Consider the following 17,681-nt stretch of genomic DNA (forward strand, 5'->3'; position numbering starts at 1 on the left):
CGTGATCAATCTTCAAAAATTTCTTTAGTCCAGCAATTCAAATATTGAAAAGATATTAGCAAGTACCTGTCATACAACATAGCAGAGCTAACACACTACCACTTCTTACTACAGACAGTGGCTGGATCACAAACCTGTATTTATTTGGGGATTTTGTTGTGATATGTGTATTAGGAAAGAGGCGATACTATCACAGTTAAGGCACTAAATCAAGATAACCACTTATAGCATAATCATGTTTCCAAACAAATTTAGTGTACAAACTCCAAAAAGGACTAAGTAAATAATCATTAGTACCTTTTTTAATGAAAAGCCAACTGTTCACAGAGGTCACAGTGGCCTCCTCCCACCCACTCTTCCCCAATGAACTCCTTCATTAACAACTGTTTATTAAGAAGGTGAACACTTCTATTTCCCATTTAAATTCAGCATGCAGCACAGTACTAGAGAGAAGGTGGATGCTTGTTTTCGAAGGAGACGTGACCTTTCACTAAGGTAAAGCACATGCAACAGATTTAATTTCGTTTTAGTTTACTTATAAATCATACTATGTCTTAGGCTTATAAGGCAGCATTTGTCAATGGAAAGCAGTTCCAATCCAAGTAACAGAATGTCTGAACTAAATGCTTCGATTGTCTCAAAAAACCTCTGCAACGATTTACCTTAAAATAAAACCCACACACCTTTCTGCAACTGAAGAAAAATACACATACACACAGTTAAGTATGACTGCTTGAATAGAAAAGGTAGAAAAATTAAATATTATGGTTGGATTTCATTACAAATCTCATGGCCAGATAGAAGAAAATTCTAGTTTCCGGACTACAGGAATCATATTCTAAGTGATTAGGTATACTCAAACAACAAAGTACAATGTGCATGTGAAAGCTTTTTTACTATTAAGACAGAGCAAATACCACTTCATGGGGTTGTCATGACCCACATGAAGGACTGAGCACTTAGCCTTGTTGGATGTCATGCGACTGGATGTGGCCCACTGATCTAGCCTGTGCAGATCCCTCTACAGAACCTACAGATTAGCAGTCCCACTTAACTTGGTATCACCTGTGAACTCACTGAGGGTGCACTTGATCCCCTCATTCACATCACTGATAAAAATGTTAAAACTGGTCCCAATACTGAGCCCTAGGGAACACCTCTGGTGACTAGCTGCCAACTGGACTGAATTCCATTCACTATGACAGTTTGAGCCCAGCCACCCAGCCAGTTCTTCACCCTCAGATCTGTACAGCTGCCAAAGCCACGAGCAGTTTCTCCAGGAGAACAAAACAGTCAAATCCATCCACAAGCTATAGAAGAACCAAATTAAAGAGATGCGTAGCACACACAATTAGTTAAGATACTGGGAAAAGTGCCATCTAGGTTTTCAAATTTAACAAGATATATTAACATACGTGATGAAAAGACTATAGTTACAGCACGGAGACAAGAAGAGTCCTTATTTTGACCTAATCTGTTCATTCCTCTGTATCAAGCTGAAGGATCAGTTCAGACTTGTAATTCTGGATTTGTTTCCTGTCTATTAGACTCAAGGATCAGAAGAGCAGGGGAGGACACGTATCACAAAGTGATTCTAGGATTTTTTCTGCAGCAACTCTGTGATAAGACAGTCCCACAAACCAACAACAATCTACTCATACAGCTCTGTATAGGTTAGGTATCTGATGAATAGGCGAACTATAGCAAACTACCTAGAGATCTTTTCATTCCTGCAGAAGTATCCAAACAGAGTAATACTTCAGCAGTATCAAATTCTCACAGAAAGTTACATGAATATATCACTTTTTCACATATACTAAATTAAGAGATCAGTCTGTTACAAGATAGGGACAGCAGTAACAAGGAAGTGCAGCAGTGAACGTTTAAACACTGTTCCTGTCAGCTTTAAATACAAGTAATAATCTCAAACCACCATCTAGGAGTATGTTTTTTTGATGAACTCTTTAAAGGAGTAGTCAGTGACTCCTAAATCAAATGAGATCTTGCAGTAAGGAAACGAGAAAATGGATCCTAAGATAGCTTTGACAATTCACAATCATGGAAAGGTAGAAATTTTTGATGGAGTCAATAGAAATATTCTTCTATCTATTAGCACGCCACAGAAGAAACAATAGGTCATGCAGACAACACTGACAAGTACAAAAGCAAAAGCTCTCAATTTATTGTAATATTTTATTTTAATCTTCTGGTATTTTACTGATGTGGCTTAATAAGATTTTGGAAGAATTAATACCTTAATCTAGTCTTCTGTCTTTGCTCCGAAGTGCAGCACAGTGTAGCTTCCTTAAACACATAGCAAGTAATGCAACCGTGCTATCAATTGTGCTCATTTACCACTGCTTTTTATCAATCATTAAATAGGTAAGTAAATGTAAAACCGAAGGCAGTACCTCAGTTTCTTGCTATTTCCCATCATGTTGAGGCCAATTGCATTCCCTTTAAGAAGTCTCAAGCTTGGAGCTTTGCCTCGCCTCGCGTATGTTTTTATGGAATCACCACTGGTGCCGACAGCTCCAGGCCGACAACGAAGTGACTGTAACAAGAGAATTCACATGCATTACAATACTTACATCCAAGTTAAAAGGAAAAAATGAATTACAGAATATCTATATAAATACTACTTTGGCTTCATTTTCACACTGCGCTTGTACAGAATTTTATGTAAAAATCTATCCAAAAGCCAATTTCAACAGAAGTCCTCCTAAAAGCTCCTAGAAACTTTTGTAATACTCAATGTACAAACAAGATTACAAGATCACATCTGATTAACAATAGTTTGAGAGTTCTCCTGTATAATGTGATTTTTTTTTCCAGGAGATCAGAACTCTGTAGTGTATCAGAAGCCCTCCAATTTCTTCTCTCCAAGCAGACTATTTTGTAAATGTTGTTACATGTGAAACAGTTTTATGCCTCTCAGAAGAGCAACAACATTAAAAAATATACACGGCAAAGCTAACCTGCTTCATAACTAGTACGCTGACATCAAAGTCTTATCTACCTTTTAGACAAAGATATGTCACCTTTTAAATGCAGAATAACAGGAATGTCATCTTTTGGGCAAAATGAAAAGGAACAAACAGAAAATATGACTTTTTTGCCATTCCAATGTGTGGATAACACCTCACAAACACAGAAGTGTCCCATACAATCATCCTCAAATTTGGATCTGCCATACAGAAACAAGAAATGTAAAATAAAATCTGATCTAATTTCTCAAATCGTTTCTTTTCTATTAATGCAGTAAAATACACTCTTATTCAGTAGGATTCCTTGATAAGCAAAATAGTCATACTTTCAAAGCATTATGAAGCATCTCTGTAGTAGTAAACTATTTTGGTATACTTCAAAAAATAAACGCGCTTTGCCTATATATACATACACATGCACACAAAATTGGGAATGTGATAGTAAGCATCTTGGGATTTAATTATTAATATTTTCAAATTAAAATAATGTAAACCCATTAATGATAATTGTCTAAACTTAGTAGATATTCATGCTGGTATTTCCAGAATACTATACAAACCAACAAGATCTCTAGGAGTAAACAGACATTAAGGGTATCCAGATAAGCAAGTTCAGTGTTATATGTAGCTAAATCAGCACAAATTTTAATTTTCAGTACTGTGCAGATGACTGTGCAACATAATTTTAAAAGCTTTAAAAAGACCCATTTTCACCATGAGATGAGTACTTACCTTCCTATCTTCATTGGGACTGAAGGGCCCATCACTGTCATCTATGCTGAGCAGATTTGCCTCACTAGATGATAGGTGTGGAAGAGAAAGGCAGACACATAATGCAACAGAGCATAAACAAAACATTTGGAACATAAATGTGTTTTTTTTTCCCCTCCCCTTTTTACATATAAATGCATGTGCCCAAATCATCAGAAACATTAAAGTGGGCAATTGCCCACTATGAAACTATTTCAGGAGAAGCACACTTAAAAGTTCATTATTAACTCAAAACAGAATATTATTGAACGTTCAATACAGTTGTGGCAATGGTACTAACATCATAAATAATTCTATATAACCCTATGCATAAATTAAATGAAGTATTTAACTATAAAATATACTAGCACTTTGTTCATGAATTGAAGTATATGGTTTAAAACTGCAAAATTCACAATGCTTTGGGAGGAGAATTTGTGTAACAAAGTATTATCACATAGCCATTACTGCCAAAACATGTCTTCCTAAAAATAGCACATTTAGTTTGACTCAAGTGTTCACTAAAATGTGTTTCTTTAGTACTCCTGTATCTGTAATCTTCAACTGCTGTAACAGAGAACATAAAAACAAACAGAACTAACAACCCACAGTACCATGAAAATGTACTCTTTTCAATAAATCTTAAGGATTTAAATTAACAACACAAGCATACATTTCATTCTGATAGTAGCTAGAATAGGCTAACATTCTTGCTACAAGTTGAAGCAACCTGTTCAACAACATCCCTGGTAAGGTTACTTCTCTCTTGGCTGTGACAAAACAATACAAACTTTAGCCAACTTGCTATTTCATGGTCTGGGTGGTTCTTAGTTAAGATCATTCAGGCAGAAATTATGTATGAATAGCTTCAGTCATACCACAGGGTCCCAGGAACAGCTGTAGCTTGTCACAGCAGTGAGAAACAGTGATGGAGGGGAAGGGAGAAACATTTTTAGCTGCACGTACAATGTTCTGACTACAATGTACATAATGACTCTTTCTATAAAAGGTAACCACTCAGTGCTTTCCTACCCCCTTATTTCCTGAAAACTTCTTCCATAAGCAGGATTCCCTTCATGTTAAAATGTATTTCCTCCAACCTACGAAATACAGGTATCCTTATATCAAATAAAGTAAAAGAAAAAAAATCTTGACTCACAGGGTGCTAACTGAAGACCCTGAAACTTCAGGAGGATAGAATGTGCACGCAGCTTGTTTTGATAAAGGAAGAATGATGTGAAAGCCAACAGCTAGTGAAATGTATTTTCCTTTCATTTACAGACTGCAACAATTCTAGGTACATAATAGTAATAAGAATGGTGTAGTAGATCATTAGCCTCATTAATTTTCAATTACAGTATGTCAAAAGCATAGGAGAGATGTACTTTTGTATCGATATCCATGAACATGACAATTTTAAAATAATGTGATGCTGTTTTAACTATCTTTCAGGATAGATTATTCTTTCAAGGGAGGTTCACTGAGCTTTCTCAACCCTTCATCAGAAGACAATGGGTTTAGCAATTTCAGAAGTTCTCAGGCTCCTGAATAGATACAGTACTGCAGCTCCTGCTACTTACCTTCTGTGAAAACCTAACCAACACACTTTGCCCTGTGTATTACTTCCTTTTTAGCTCCAGGCTGTATAAAAACCAGGACCATTTTCAATACATGCTGGTTCAATGGCTTTAGGATGCCACAATACTGCAACCATTACAGCAATGAGTGTGGGTGTGGAGAATAGAAGGTAACAGACTGAAAAAATCCCTAAATCAGACCGAACAAGAATAACTCTTATGATGCAACTAAGATGACATGACTAGAAAAATATTTGGAATTGGATGTTTTCAAAGAACCAGTATTTTTAGATTTTAAGGAATGCAAAGTACATGCATCAGTACCAGAAAGGCTGTTTTTTCAGCGAGCAGAATACATAGCAACTGAGTAATGTCTATTTGCTCATGCATCACATGCTTACACTTGCCTGCTTAAAAGATGCAATTTATACAGACATAGGAAAAAAAAATACTACACTCTCACAGTAACATTTTAATGCTACTGAAATGAAAGCTCAGTGTTCTGCTGTGAGGAGACTATATGCCTTCACACTTTATCTCTTTTTGAACAGGGAACCACAGATCTGTATTTTTACATTAGAACAATCATTTCTAAGTTATCTATACTCCTATTAAAGTTTTATGATAAACAAAATTCATGCCTTAATTCTATTTTTTCTTAAGTTTAGTAAAGTAATTTAGGTAAACAGAGTGAATTCCAAAGGGGACTCCAAAACCAATCTGGGTGGCCTGTGCCAGTACTCTGTCACCACCCTCACAGTGAAGAAGTGCTTCCAGATGTTCAGAGTGAACCTCCCGTGTTTCAATGTGTGTCCACTGTCCTGGCACTGGGGACCACTGAAATGAGCTTGGTTCCATCCTCTTTGCATCCCCTCCTCAGTGATTTATATACATTGTTGAGATCCTCCCTGAGCCTCTTCTCCAGGCTGACCAGTGCCAGCTCTCTCAGCCTCTCTTCACCAAAGAGATGCTTGAGACCCTTCCTCATCTTCATGACCTTTCACTGGACTCTCTCCAGTACGTCCATGTCTCTTTTGTACAGGGGTATCCAGGACCAGACACAGCACCCTACATGTGGTCTCACCAGTGCTGAGCATAGGGAAAAGCCCACCTCCCTTGACCTGCTGGCAAAACACTGCCTAATGAAGCCCAGGACACCACCAGACTTCTTTGCAGCAAGGGCACATAGCTGGCTCATGTTCAAGTTGGCGTCCACCAGGATGCCCAGGTCCTGTTCTGCCACGCTGCTTTCCAGCTGGGTGGCCTGCAGCACGTCCTAGTGCCTGCGGTTGTTCCTCTTTGCACTTCTGCTTGTCGAACTCAATGAGCTTCTTGTGAACCCCACTCCTCCAGCCTAGACAGCAGCAGGACCTTCTGCTAGAATAGCCACTGCCCGCAATTTTGTTTGCACAGATACAACTGATCAAGTCACGTTGCAAACAGAACTGGAATCTCTTTCTGAAAACTCTTATGTATGAAAACAAAAGGCTGGCATATTTTCCCTTATAGCACACTGTATACATCCCACAGTTTAAAATCACGTTGGTGGTAGGCAACACATTTAAGAAGTCCTGATTATCGGAGGCACAAGAGAAACAGTATTATCTAACTCATGCAGGATGCCACGCCATTAAAAGTAACATTAGCTAAACCCACTAAACTTAATGGGAGCTCTGACCAGGAAGTTCCTCATCACTTCAAGGGATTAGATGCCTTACTAACAGGGTTAAAAAAGGCACACAAAAATATCTATATATTTTTTGAGAAAATGAATTAAAAGGAAAAAAGTATTGGAAACAGAAAAACAGGAATAAAAAGAATTATCATTGCTTTTTCAGTCAGGAATACAAGGGAAGTAGTAGCTCATTCTCCTAAATAAATTTGAAAAAAAAAATATTTGTTTTAAATTAAAGAAAACATTAGCTCAGAAAGGATACCATAGTGCAAAACAAATCCTTCCATGCGTCCTACTATGTTAAGATACACATCACTTCTATCATTTGTTCTTTGATGGTCTACACAGACTTCACTGTGTTAGACTGACAGCCTGGTCTCCCCCCCACACTCCCCAGCTATTCTACATAAAGGTTCCTCTCCTTCTGTGTAATTTCCAAGTGCAAAGCAAGAGAAGTCTCAAGTCACCTGCCATCATCTTGACTGATACTCTAACTAGATCAAATCTAGTAAGTCATCAGAAGTGGTACTTTATTCTTTCAGGTGGACTGAAAATTAACTGCAAGCATTTACTTCACAATAAGATACTTGCCAATTTCCACCTTGAATTTCTGTAACAATAGTTTCATACCAAATATCATCTCTAGCAGCATTTTGAAATGTATATATTATGCTGGGATGATTGTGCTATTTTTCCAAATCTTCTTCAATTTATAAAATTTCTTTATAATGAGTCCTTTACTTGACACCTTACCATGATGACACACTCCAAATAAGCTAAATGGCACAGTCTTAAAATATTCTACCTGTTTCAAAAAGTGCTTTGGTAGAAAGCCATTAGCCACGTATTTTGCGTTCATCTGACTGATGAAAGACAGTCAAAGCAGGCATCCAGTATTAACCAACAGCATTGGCACAGATCTCACATATGTAATTTAAGAATACAGCCAATCCTTTAAGTGCTGGAATGTTGTTCTTGGGCCGGTCCAAAACCAGCTTTTTGTGTGTCTGTCATTAACAGTGCAAAAAACTCTGATAAGGTCAGACACTAAAATGCCAGTGCCTCAACAACAAGCAGGAGATGCATCCAGCTTCTTCTTGCTTCAGATTTACAGCTTTTTCCACATAGATATGCAGTAAGTTAAAAGCACTGCTAGTAAATATCAGCATAGCACAATAAAAGCGGCATTAAAAGAATCCCAAGAACACATACTCATTGCATAGTATGCTCAAAGTCGTGGTGGAAAGAGAATAAATTTCTATACTGGGACAACTGTATGAACTGAAGTTGCTAGTCTTTGAAATGGCTCTGCTAAGGGTGGAAGGTATTCAGAACTGTATCAATCAGAAAAGCAAAATTTAAAAATGTTCAACATGAAGCTTATAATGCCAAAAAAACAGAACACAAACAAGTGTTACCAAAAGTATACACTTGAGCAGCTTAAAATTTATAGTCATGGGGGGTGGAGGGAGTAGAGTTGCTTGAAGTTTGCTTATCAGAGTATGGATAAGCAAAAATATGCAAGATCTTTAGTTAAAATCAATTTTCAGCTACTCTTTTATCTATACTTCCAGATAAGGTTTTGCATAATTCACAGATATAAAAAAGAACTACTGATGTGATTAATAGAATTTTGATGCTGGATATGGGAAAACTGTTTTATCACACAGAATATTTTAAAGGAATGAAAAATCATTCAGAAATACCATCTTAAAATCAGTTACCATTATATACAACGTATGTTCCATAATCAGTTTTTCAGAAGGCTTTTTTTTAAATAAAATAACATCATTCTCTGTATGTATCTCATTCTGTGCTCTTAAGTCAGTATCAGCTGTAGACAGATGGAAAACAGCAGTAAATGATTAAAGAACTGGTACACTTACAAATGTGAGTTACTTATTTCTGAAGACAGGTAAAATGCAAATGTTGTTGTATGTACTACCATCACACTTAAAACATATTACTGTGCACTAGAAACGGATGTAAAATTGCTAAGGAAAAAAAATCATGTCTGATTTTATAAAACTAAAGTGCTCCTAGTGTGAGAGCCATTTAAAAATTGGCCTTAATTTTTGATGCAGTTCTGGTTTGACAAAAGTTCTTAATGTTTTAATTCACACTTCACTGAACTACTGAACTCACTTCTTATTTATTTATTTATTTTAAGACTACAGTACAGCCTGCTGCTGCAGCCCAAGTATCCACTGTCTTATCTCCCTTTTGCACACAGTACTTTGCAGGGTATTACCTACTACAGTGCTACTCCATGGTGGTCTCTTGAGACTATTCAAGGTCAAGCTAGAGACCCACGTAAGAATTATTTTTGTACTTAACCACGGGATTCAGTTCCTCCTTATGATGAAACTCTAGCTTTTTACACTTAGTTTGAAACTTCAAATGTTGAAGAACAACAAATAAACCTAACATGCATTCTTCACACAAGAAACTTGTTCTGTTAACAATTCATTAAATACTTTAAGAACGAGAAAGCATACAAGTAACAATAAAATGTTACAAGGACAGAGGATTTATTCTAACTACACACATTATACTTTTTTTATTATTATTATTTTTTAGGAAAAATCCAGACATATTAAGTAAAAATAAATAAATGATCAGGGAACACAAACAGCCTTAACTCTACCATTTGAGATTAACACAAAGGAGAAAAACCCTACAATTTTTTAACTTTTTGTTGGCCTACAATTTTGTAAATACCTTAATGATAACAGTGATGTACTGAAAAACAGCACCACTATAGGAAGCTGAAACTCTGCTTTCCATTTCCTTAGGTTACATGTAATGCATTTCTTGTCTGTGTTCCTTAGACTTCTACAGGAGCTCTAAAGACAGTCGCAACACTTCTGAAGTGTACTGTGCTCTATGTTGTGAACCCAACATTGACAATGAAATTTACATTATAATACACTTTCTATATTGTAAAACTAGTTAAAATAATCACTATTTCCAAATAATTCTCTTAATCACTAACATTTTAAAGATATTATAATGTTTCTTATTAATAAATTACAAAAGAATATTTATTTGTAAATAGACACTTATACTTTCAATAGCCTAGATAAAAGCATCCTTACTCTTTCTCTGCATCTCCTTCACTTTCTTCTGCATGATCAAAGCTCCAATTATTTTTAAAACCTCCATCTTTCTTGGATTGTGATCTATCCAAAGCTGAAATGAGAACAAGTTAAGATAAGTCTTGATTTCAGGCTGGGTTATTAATCAACACAAACTAGAGGAGTAAACCAGATGTACATATTTTCCCCAAATATTTATTTTGTTGATGTAAACATTTAACTACCATTTGAGAAAATAAGTTCAGCAACACAGTGGCGAGTCATTTTCCTAGATAAATACAAGTAATTATCTGTCAATATCTTGATTAGTAATGCAGTAAGTTAGCACACTATTAAAATTATCAAGTGAGGTACTCAGCTGTTTTACTGATAACTGTAAATTTAAGGGTTCGTTTTCTGGTATGAACTATATGTGACATGCACAAAGACTCCTTACGTTTATTGTTTGAATGTCTAATTTTCAAACATACTTAATTTTTACATATAAAAGCAACAGTTTTCAACTACCCCAAATACAGTTTCAAAATAATATGCTTTTTTTAATCCAACATCTGACACCAACATGACTTAGATGCTAACTGAAATTTGAGGGTTAGAATCAATTAAGTGAGAACCTGAACTTCCTGAGAACAGTCACATTGTATCTGATCTCCAATGTATCTACTGCAATATCCAACAGTGTGGAGATTTTCTTATAGTATGACATTAAGGTATTTTTAAGTGAAGGAGAACTAGGATATTATAGAATAGAGAACTAGGATAGTTAGCAGTACTCATTAAGGTTAAGTCACCTTAGCCAGTGAGACTGCTTTATCCTCTCTCCAGTGAGGCTGGATTTGCTATTTTCACTACTATGGAGATCTGCGTTGATGTTATGTACTAGATACTTCCATCTTTCGCTCATGATAGGTAAGAACCAGTTCAGAGCTAATCATGGTGTACAACAATTTAGACAAATCATTATTTTGCCCATTTCTCACTCACCTGCAGTGCTTGGTATGCATCAATACTGAATTTCATATATGACTTTCAACCCACAAAATGCAAATCCTGAGCATTTGCAATTTGCTCGAAGTCACAAGCACTTATACTAACCCAAGTAAAGCTAGCAACATCTACGAACTTTTGCAACCTCACCATCAACCCCTTTTTCTTTTACTTGTGCATTCATTACACAGATCCTTGTGGAATTCAACTGGTTACCCCTTCTATTAAGAATCTGAAACGTTTTTGCCCTCTATCCCTCTGTTGTCAGTTGTTCACATGTAAGACTTCCATTCTATCCAGAGGAAACATACCTTCCCTAAAAGCCTTTGGCACAGGAAACAACAGAAGGAATGACCAAATTAATTCTGGTCTTCATTAACTTTGTATAAATTTGGGTCATAGGGTCAAAACTCACGAATGAAAAGTTCCTCAAATACCCCCGCTACCTTTTCAAAAAGGTGGTATCACACTAGCTACCTTCTCATCTAGTAGCAGAAAGACGATGCTAACCAACAAGTAACGTGCTGTGGTCATCTCCTGCTTTATCCTCAAGTTCCTCTTGTAACACTTGGATAAATGCCATTTCATCATGCTGCCTTGCTCATTGTTTGCCTGACATACTACATTTTCTTCTGCTGATGTTTCGTTTTGAGACATAACTCTACCATATTCCTTCTTAAAAAAATTCTGGCACAAAGACCTCTGTAAGCGTTGCTGAATTGGGTTTAAACAATTCTGGTTTTTGGCTGACCTCATCTTCTCCAAAGCCTCCTTTTGTAACTTCAGTGCCTACGCACCCTACAAGTACTCCAGAAATTCTTCTGCCGAGCCTGAAGAAAGACTCACCATTAGTTTATACTAATTGAGAGTTGGTTTTTTTGACTGCCACATTGTATTTTTAAGTTTAATTCACCTGTATTATTATTAATCTCTGTTTTCCTCATTCACGCAAAAAATTAAGAAGAACAATGTTTTATTTCAGACACCTACCCATATCCTGCTGTGTAACCATGCCAACATTTTGGGGGCCTTTTGAAGTCTATTTAAATAAGCAGCATGCATTTGCTGTAAGCTTTCAATATGGTGTCTTTAAATAACTCCCAAGCTGCCTGCAAATATTTTACCCTCTGGCTGCATCTTTTACTTCCTTTTCAAGAAGTTTAAGGGTTTCTTTAGTCTTCTCTTGCATTAAGCATTTCTATATCAGATGATTTTCCTCCAAGTTTAGAAATTCAACATCTTTACAGGATATTATGCACTTCAATATGTGAACATACTGCAAAGTTTCCAACACCACCACTCACAACATTCTGCAGAACAAGTACATCCTAGAGTCACAATTTCACATGAGAGAATCAATGAAGCATACTGTCACTTCCTTTTGCGCACAAGGGTTTCCTCTAGAAGGAGAGCCAAAAGGCAGTGTTTCATCAAGACTTCTGCTATCAGTGTCCGCTATCTACCCAGCTTATAAATTTCTAACAGGTTACAGTTGGCATCACCCTGGTTAAGTAATCAGTAGTTCCTGTGCTATATTTTCCTTCATAGACATTGAATCATTATGGTTGGAAAAGACCTCCAAGATCATCTGGTCCAACCATCCCCCTACCACCAATGTCACCTACTAAACCATGTCCCTAAGCACCACGTCCAACCTTTCCTTGAACACCCCCAGGGTCGGTGACACCACTTCCCTGGGTAATCCACTCCAGTGCCTGACTGCTCTTTCTGAGCAGAAATGTCTCCTCATACCCAACCTGAACCTCCCCTGGTACAACTTGAGGCCATTCCCTCTAGTCCTATCACTAGTTATCTGCAAGAAGAGGCTGACCCCCAGCTCCCCACACCTTCCTTTCAGGTAGCTGTAGAGAGCAATTAGGTCTCCCCTGAGCCTCCTCTTCTCCAGACTAAACAACCCCAGTTCCTGCAGCTACTCCTCATAGGACTTGTGTCCCAGGCTCTTCACCAGCTTCTCTGGACATGCTCCAGGGCCTCGATGTCCTTCTTGTAGTGAGGAGCCCAAAACTGAACACAGGATTCAAGGTGCAGCCTCACCAAAGCTGAGTCCTTGAATTCATCTGTATCCCATTTAATTTTTTGAGCCATTTAAGTCTGATCTGACTTGAACATTGTCTGGAATATAGAGTACTTGTTTAGCCAACACTATCTGTTTTCCATTAGTCCCCTTTAGCTCCCTTTTGTCACAATGTTTAATTATTTTCCTTCTAATTTCAAGTAAGTTCATTCTGCCAGCTTCTAGTTCTCCCATTTTACCTGAAATATTTCTCTATGTTCCTTTATACAAATAAGGCAAACACTTATAAGATTTTTTTATGCTTCTTATATTTAGATCAGACTATTGCACTTAGTCTTTTATACCTGCATTCTTATTTGAGTTTTACCAGCCACAGTAGGGGACGTAATTTTTGGTACTGAATGTACATTACATCAAACCATGTGCTGCTACACTTCTATCAGCCTCCCCTCACTCTTTAGGTGCCAACAGACTGGCTCTATTTTCATTTTCAGAAAATCCATCTCACCGAAGAGAACTCCCTCTCCTAAGAAGAAACACATATGTTAATCCATCTTCCCCACAACTTTTTTTCTGACATTGGCTGTTTTTGTGGTCCTGCACTTGCTACAGAAGGTGCTAAGTTTTCTATCACAGGGATTGATACTACCAGCTCTTCTGTTGCATTCGCTACAAATCTTCAGCTATCTTACGAAGTTTACCATCTCCGTACCCAAAAGACAAATTGTCAGGGATTCCGTCTACTGTCATAAACCCAGAAACCTGTTTGTGCACTATTCCAGTCCATCGCTGTAGACCAGCTAACTTGTCTGTGGAAGAACACCCTTGGAGCCCTCGCTCTGCTCACTCAACTCTGGATCAATTTTAACATCCTCTAGTATTCCTGGCTTTACCAAAAATATGAATCTATAAGTATATCATCATCTCAACCAGACTGCTCACCCAAGTTACTTGATCTAAATGGTCACTTGGGACCTGATTCTATATAGGATATATTTTTTTAAAGAGTTGTAAGACGTCATGTGTCAGAAATGCTGTTTCAAACTATTTTTTAAGACTTGAATTTGCAACCTGTATTTACTTGCAACCTGTTTTAGTCTTCAATAGTATACTGGCTCTGGCAGTATGCATATGAATACCACCATCTGCCAGCAAGACAGATTCATACCCAGAAGGTGAAAATATTCAAATAAGCAGACCTGGCCATAAGAGACTTAGCCAACAGAAGTCAATTACTCTCCCTTTGCCCAAGAAAGCCAGCATGTTGGAACAGATTTCACTACCAAGCACAAATTGTTATTCCTCTCACTACAAGCTCCCTTTTGAGCTGGGAGATTAGGAATCCTGAGCCATAAGAAACTAGATGGAATTTAAGTGGACATCTTATACAGGTTTATCGCATGTATTTCACTGTTTGTTAAAATAATTATCATTTACATGCCATTTTTTAAATGCCAATTAAACAAAATTTACTGGAATAGTGTACTTCAGTTTTTATTAAATCTTTTGTTTTTAACCACATCCTGAAGCCATCCTTTTAAAAATCTACATATTGCCTTTTTGGGTAAAACTTAACCAATTAACTGATTTTGGGTTACAAAGTACACCTGCAGGAAGAACAGCAGAAAGCAGATTAACCTCTCTAAGTTACTCAGTGTTGACACGGTTTTGTAAACTCCTTTAGCAGGAGTTTCCATCATTCAACAATATTGTTGAGTATAGCTAAGCTAGAGGGGAAAAATATCCACAATGGATCTCTATGAAATAAGAGCAAAGTTGCACATTTGCAAAAAAAAAATAAAAAATCTGTCCATCAACAGTGACGTGAGGGGTGGCATATCCAGTACTTAGTAAAGCTCTAGTGTCCAACAGAAGATGGCATTTTGGAAGATTTGCTTGTATGTCTTGTACTCTGTGGTGTCAGGCCAGTCATTCCATGTGAATCTGTATTACAGTTGACCAGAAGAGCATACCTCTAGTATTGTTCTAGATGTGATACCACACACACTTATTGGTTACACGAAGAACACTCTTAACTCCTTTAGGAAAGCAATTTTTTCCTATCATTAGATTGCCAGAGACCTTAATGTTTCTATTACAACACCCAGAAGCATTTACAAGTCTTTAGTCTGCTGAGATACCATGCATTTCTATGCACCACCCTGCACATAAAAGCTAAACTAAAGGTTTGCTTTGGGACTAAGGAGTTTTTCCAGAGGACCTGAAATGTACATACTTTTTCTCCAGTTACACCGGTCTAAAAACAAAAATAATACAAGCTTTATGTTATAAATGTTTTGACCATCACAACTGCAGACAACTTAGCAGATGCCATAGCATTCACACACAAAAAAAGCAAATTAATTTAAATGCACTCAGACTCATTCCCTTCATCCACAATCATATTTAGGTAATGTATAAAGAATGCTTCTGAGCTAATCTGTTGTTCATTGGAAGTCGTCACATGTATTGATAAAAGAATACGATTATTCATAAAAATGTGACTAATTTGGAATAATTTATAGTTGTTTTTACTTTCCCTGTTGTTTCCTTACTCTTTCAGATAGGCTTCTGTGTAAACTAGCTTTTTATCTTCGAGGTTTGATATGATCAGCTCTAATAGGTCAACTGTCTGACCACAGTGAGACCGCACTGTCATTATTTTGTAGCAGCACTGCACGAACTGGTTTACACATCCACTCACTTCCTGAAAGCTGGGGCTCCTTGCTCCTGCCCTGCACCCTGCATAGGCAGCCCAGGTGTTTCTTTACCAAGAGCAGGCCAAAAGAAAGGACCAATTTGGGCAAAAAAAAATACGCACACGCATGCGTCTGTGCCTGTGTGTGTGGTGGAATTATTTTTCAGACATATCAGCTCCCACCTGTTCAACCACACTACCATTGCACAGTAGAGGTAAGGGGTTTACAGGACCAGCCTGTTTTAGGCACTGATGCCAAAAAAATCTCCATGGAACAATACCTTAGCCTGCATTTATAGCTAAACATTCAGAGATCTATTGCTTAAAAGATACTTTACCTTTCTTCTTCCTAAATTACCCAGAGATGTAAAACCAATGCAAATTCATGTCCAGTAGTGGGCAGCAATTATAAATTGATAGTGAGATATTCCACCAAGCACACAGTTGAGTGGTAAAGCTCTGATGCTATATAAAGGATAGGAAGTATGGATACAACGTTGTTATGTTACATACGAAGGCAACTTCTTTTCTCAGATACTTAATGAAAATAGTAATAAAAACTTTTTAGGAATGCTATTGGAACAGAAAATCAATGATAAACACAAAGAATCCACTACCAGACCGAAAAGAAAAATTACAAAGAAAAAGCATTTGTAAGAGGTACGTAGTTCAAAGATGGAAAAGCACCTGCGTGTCCTGACCAAAGACCTTTTTTCCCTCCAGAACTTCCATGTGCACTGTGCTCCTTACAGCGCAGAGTATCGTGCAGAATGATCGGAACCAACACCACAGAACTGCTTAAGCACGATCACTCACTGAACTTTTACAATTTTCTGAGAACTGATAACAACAACTAACAAAGGAGGACAGCTTTGAAGTACATATTTTCTTTACAACCTCTTTGATGGTTTTTCCAGTAAGACAGCAGTGGTAACCATACGACGGGCAGCCAGTGTTTCCTTGAGCCCTTCTACTGACTGTCCCAACAGAGAAGCAGAAGAGGCTGCCATTGGGATCGAAGCAGAAAACAATACAGAAGTACTTTTAAAGGGCCTCTTCAGTTACATCAGCAGCCAAAGGACTGCCAAGGAAAACGTGCACATATCACTCAGTGACACTGGCAGCCTAGTGACAACAGTCACAGAAAAGGCCAAGGAACTCAATCCTCCTCCCCCTGCTCCCATTTCTCTGCTAAGTTCTGCCCTCCAGCCTCCCAGTACCCAGCTCCAGGAGCAGAATCTGTGGGAACACAGCACGATACGCTGTCAGGGAAGATAAAATTGATAAACACTTAAGCCAGTGTTTGACTTCTGTGAGGACTTTGACGTGGTCTCCCACAGGGACCTTTTATCTAGATTGGAGAGAGAGATGAACTTTGTAGTGAATGATAAGGCGAGTGGAAAACTAGCTGGACCAAATGGAAACCAGCACCATCAAAGAATGATGACAAATCCAGCTGGCTGCATCCCTAGACAATCAGTACCAGGGCCAATACTGCTCGAAGTCTTTGCTAACACTCAGGATGTTGAGATCAAGTGCAGTTGGCAAGTTCACAGACAATACTAACTTGGGGGAAGCAGCTGATACTCTGGAAGCCAGGGCTGCTGTTCAGAGAGACCTGGTAGGCTGGAGAAATGGGCTGACAATGAGCTTACAAAGTTCAACAAAAGCATCTGAGATCACAGAAACAAGCCCTGCATTAGGAATGGAACAAGCCTGGGCAGCTGCACAGCTGGGGACTGGCTGGCTAGGGAGCAGCGTCTCGGGAAGATCTGGGGGTTCCAACAGACAGCAAGTTGAACATGGGTCAACATCGCAGCCCCACAGCAAGGAAGGCTGGACAGCTGACATGAAGTTCTGTCCACAGTGAAGAG

General features: G+C 37.9%; 1 protein-coding gene across 3 annotated transcripts in view; it reads right to left on the minus strand.

Annotated features, from left to right (window-relative positions):
• SENP6 (SUMO specific peptidase 6) overlaps positions 1–17,681 on the minus strand; it is an 80,853-nt gene that overhangs the window by 51,048 nt on the left and 12,124 nt on the right. For all 3 annotated transcript variants that reach the window (XM_032183897.1, XM_032183899.1, XM_032183896.1), the window contains exons 2-4: positions 10,088–10,181; positions 3,720–3,783; positions 2,412–2,554 (exon numbers count right to left, since the gene is read on the minus strand). In XM_032183897.1, coding sequence (XP_032039788.1) covers positions 2,412–2,554; positions 3,720–3,783; positions 10,088–10,181 — 301 coding nt within the window. The remainder of the gene's footprint in view (positions 1–2,411; positions 2,555–3,719; positions 3,784–10,087; positions 10,182–17,681) is intronic.

Source organism: Aythya fuligula, chromosome 3, assembly GCF_009819795.1.
Source record: "Aythya fuligula isolate bAytFul2 chromosome 3, bAytFul2.pri, whole genome shotgun sequence".
In the NCBI taxonomy this organism is placed as follows: Eukaryota; Metazoa; Chordata; class Aves; order Anseriformes; family Anatidae; genus Aythya; species Aythya fuligula.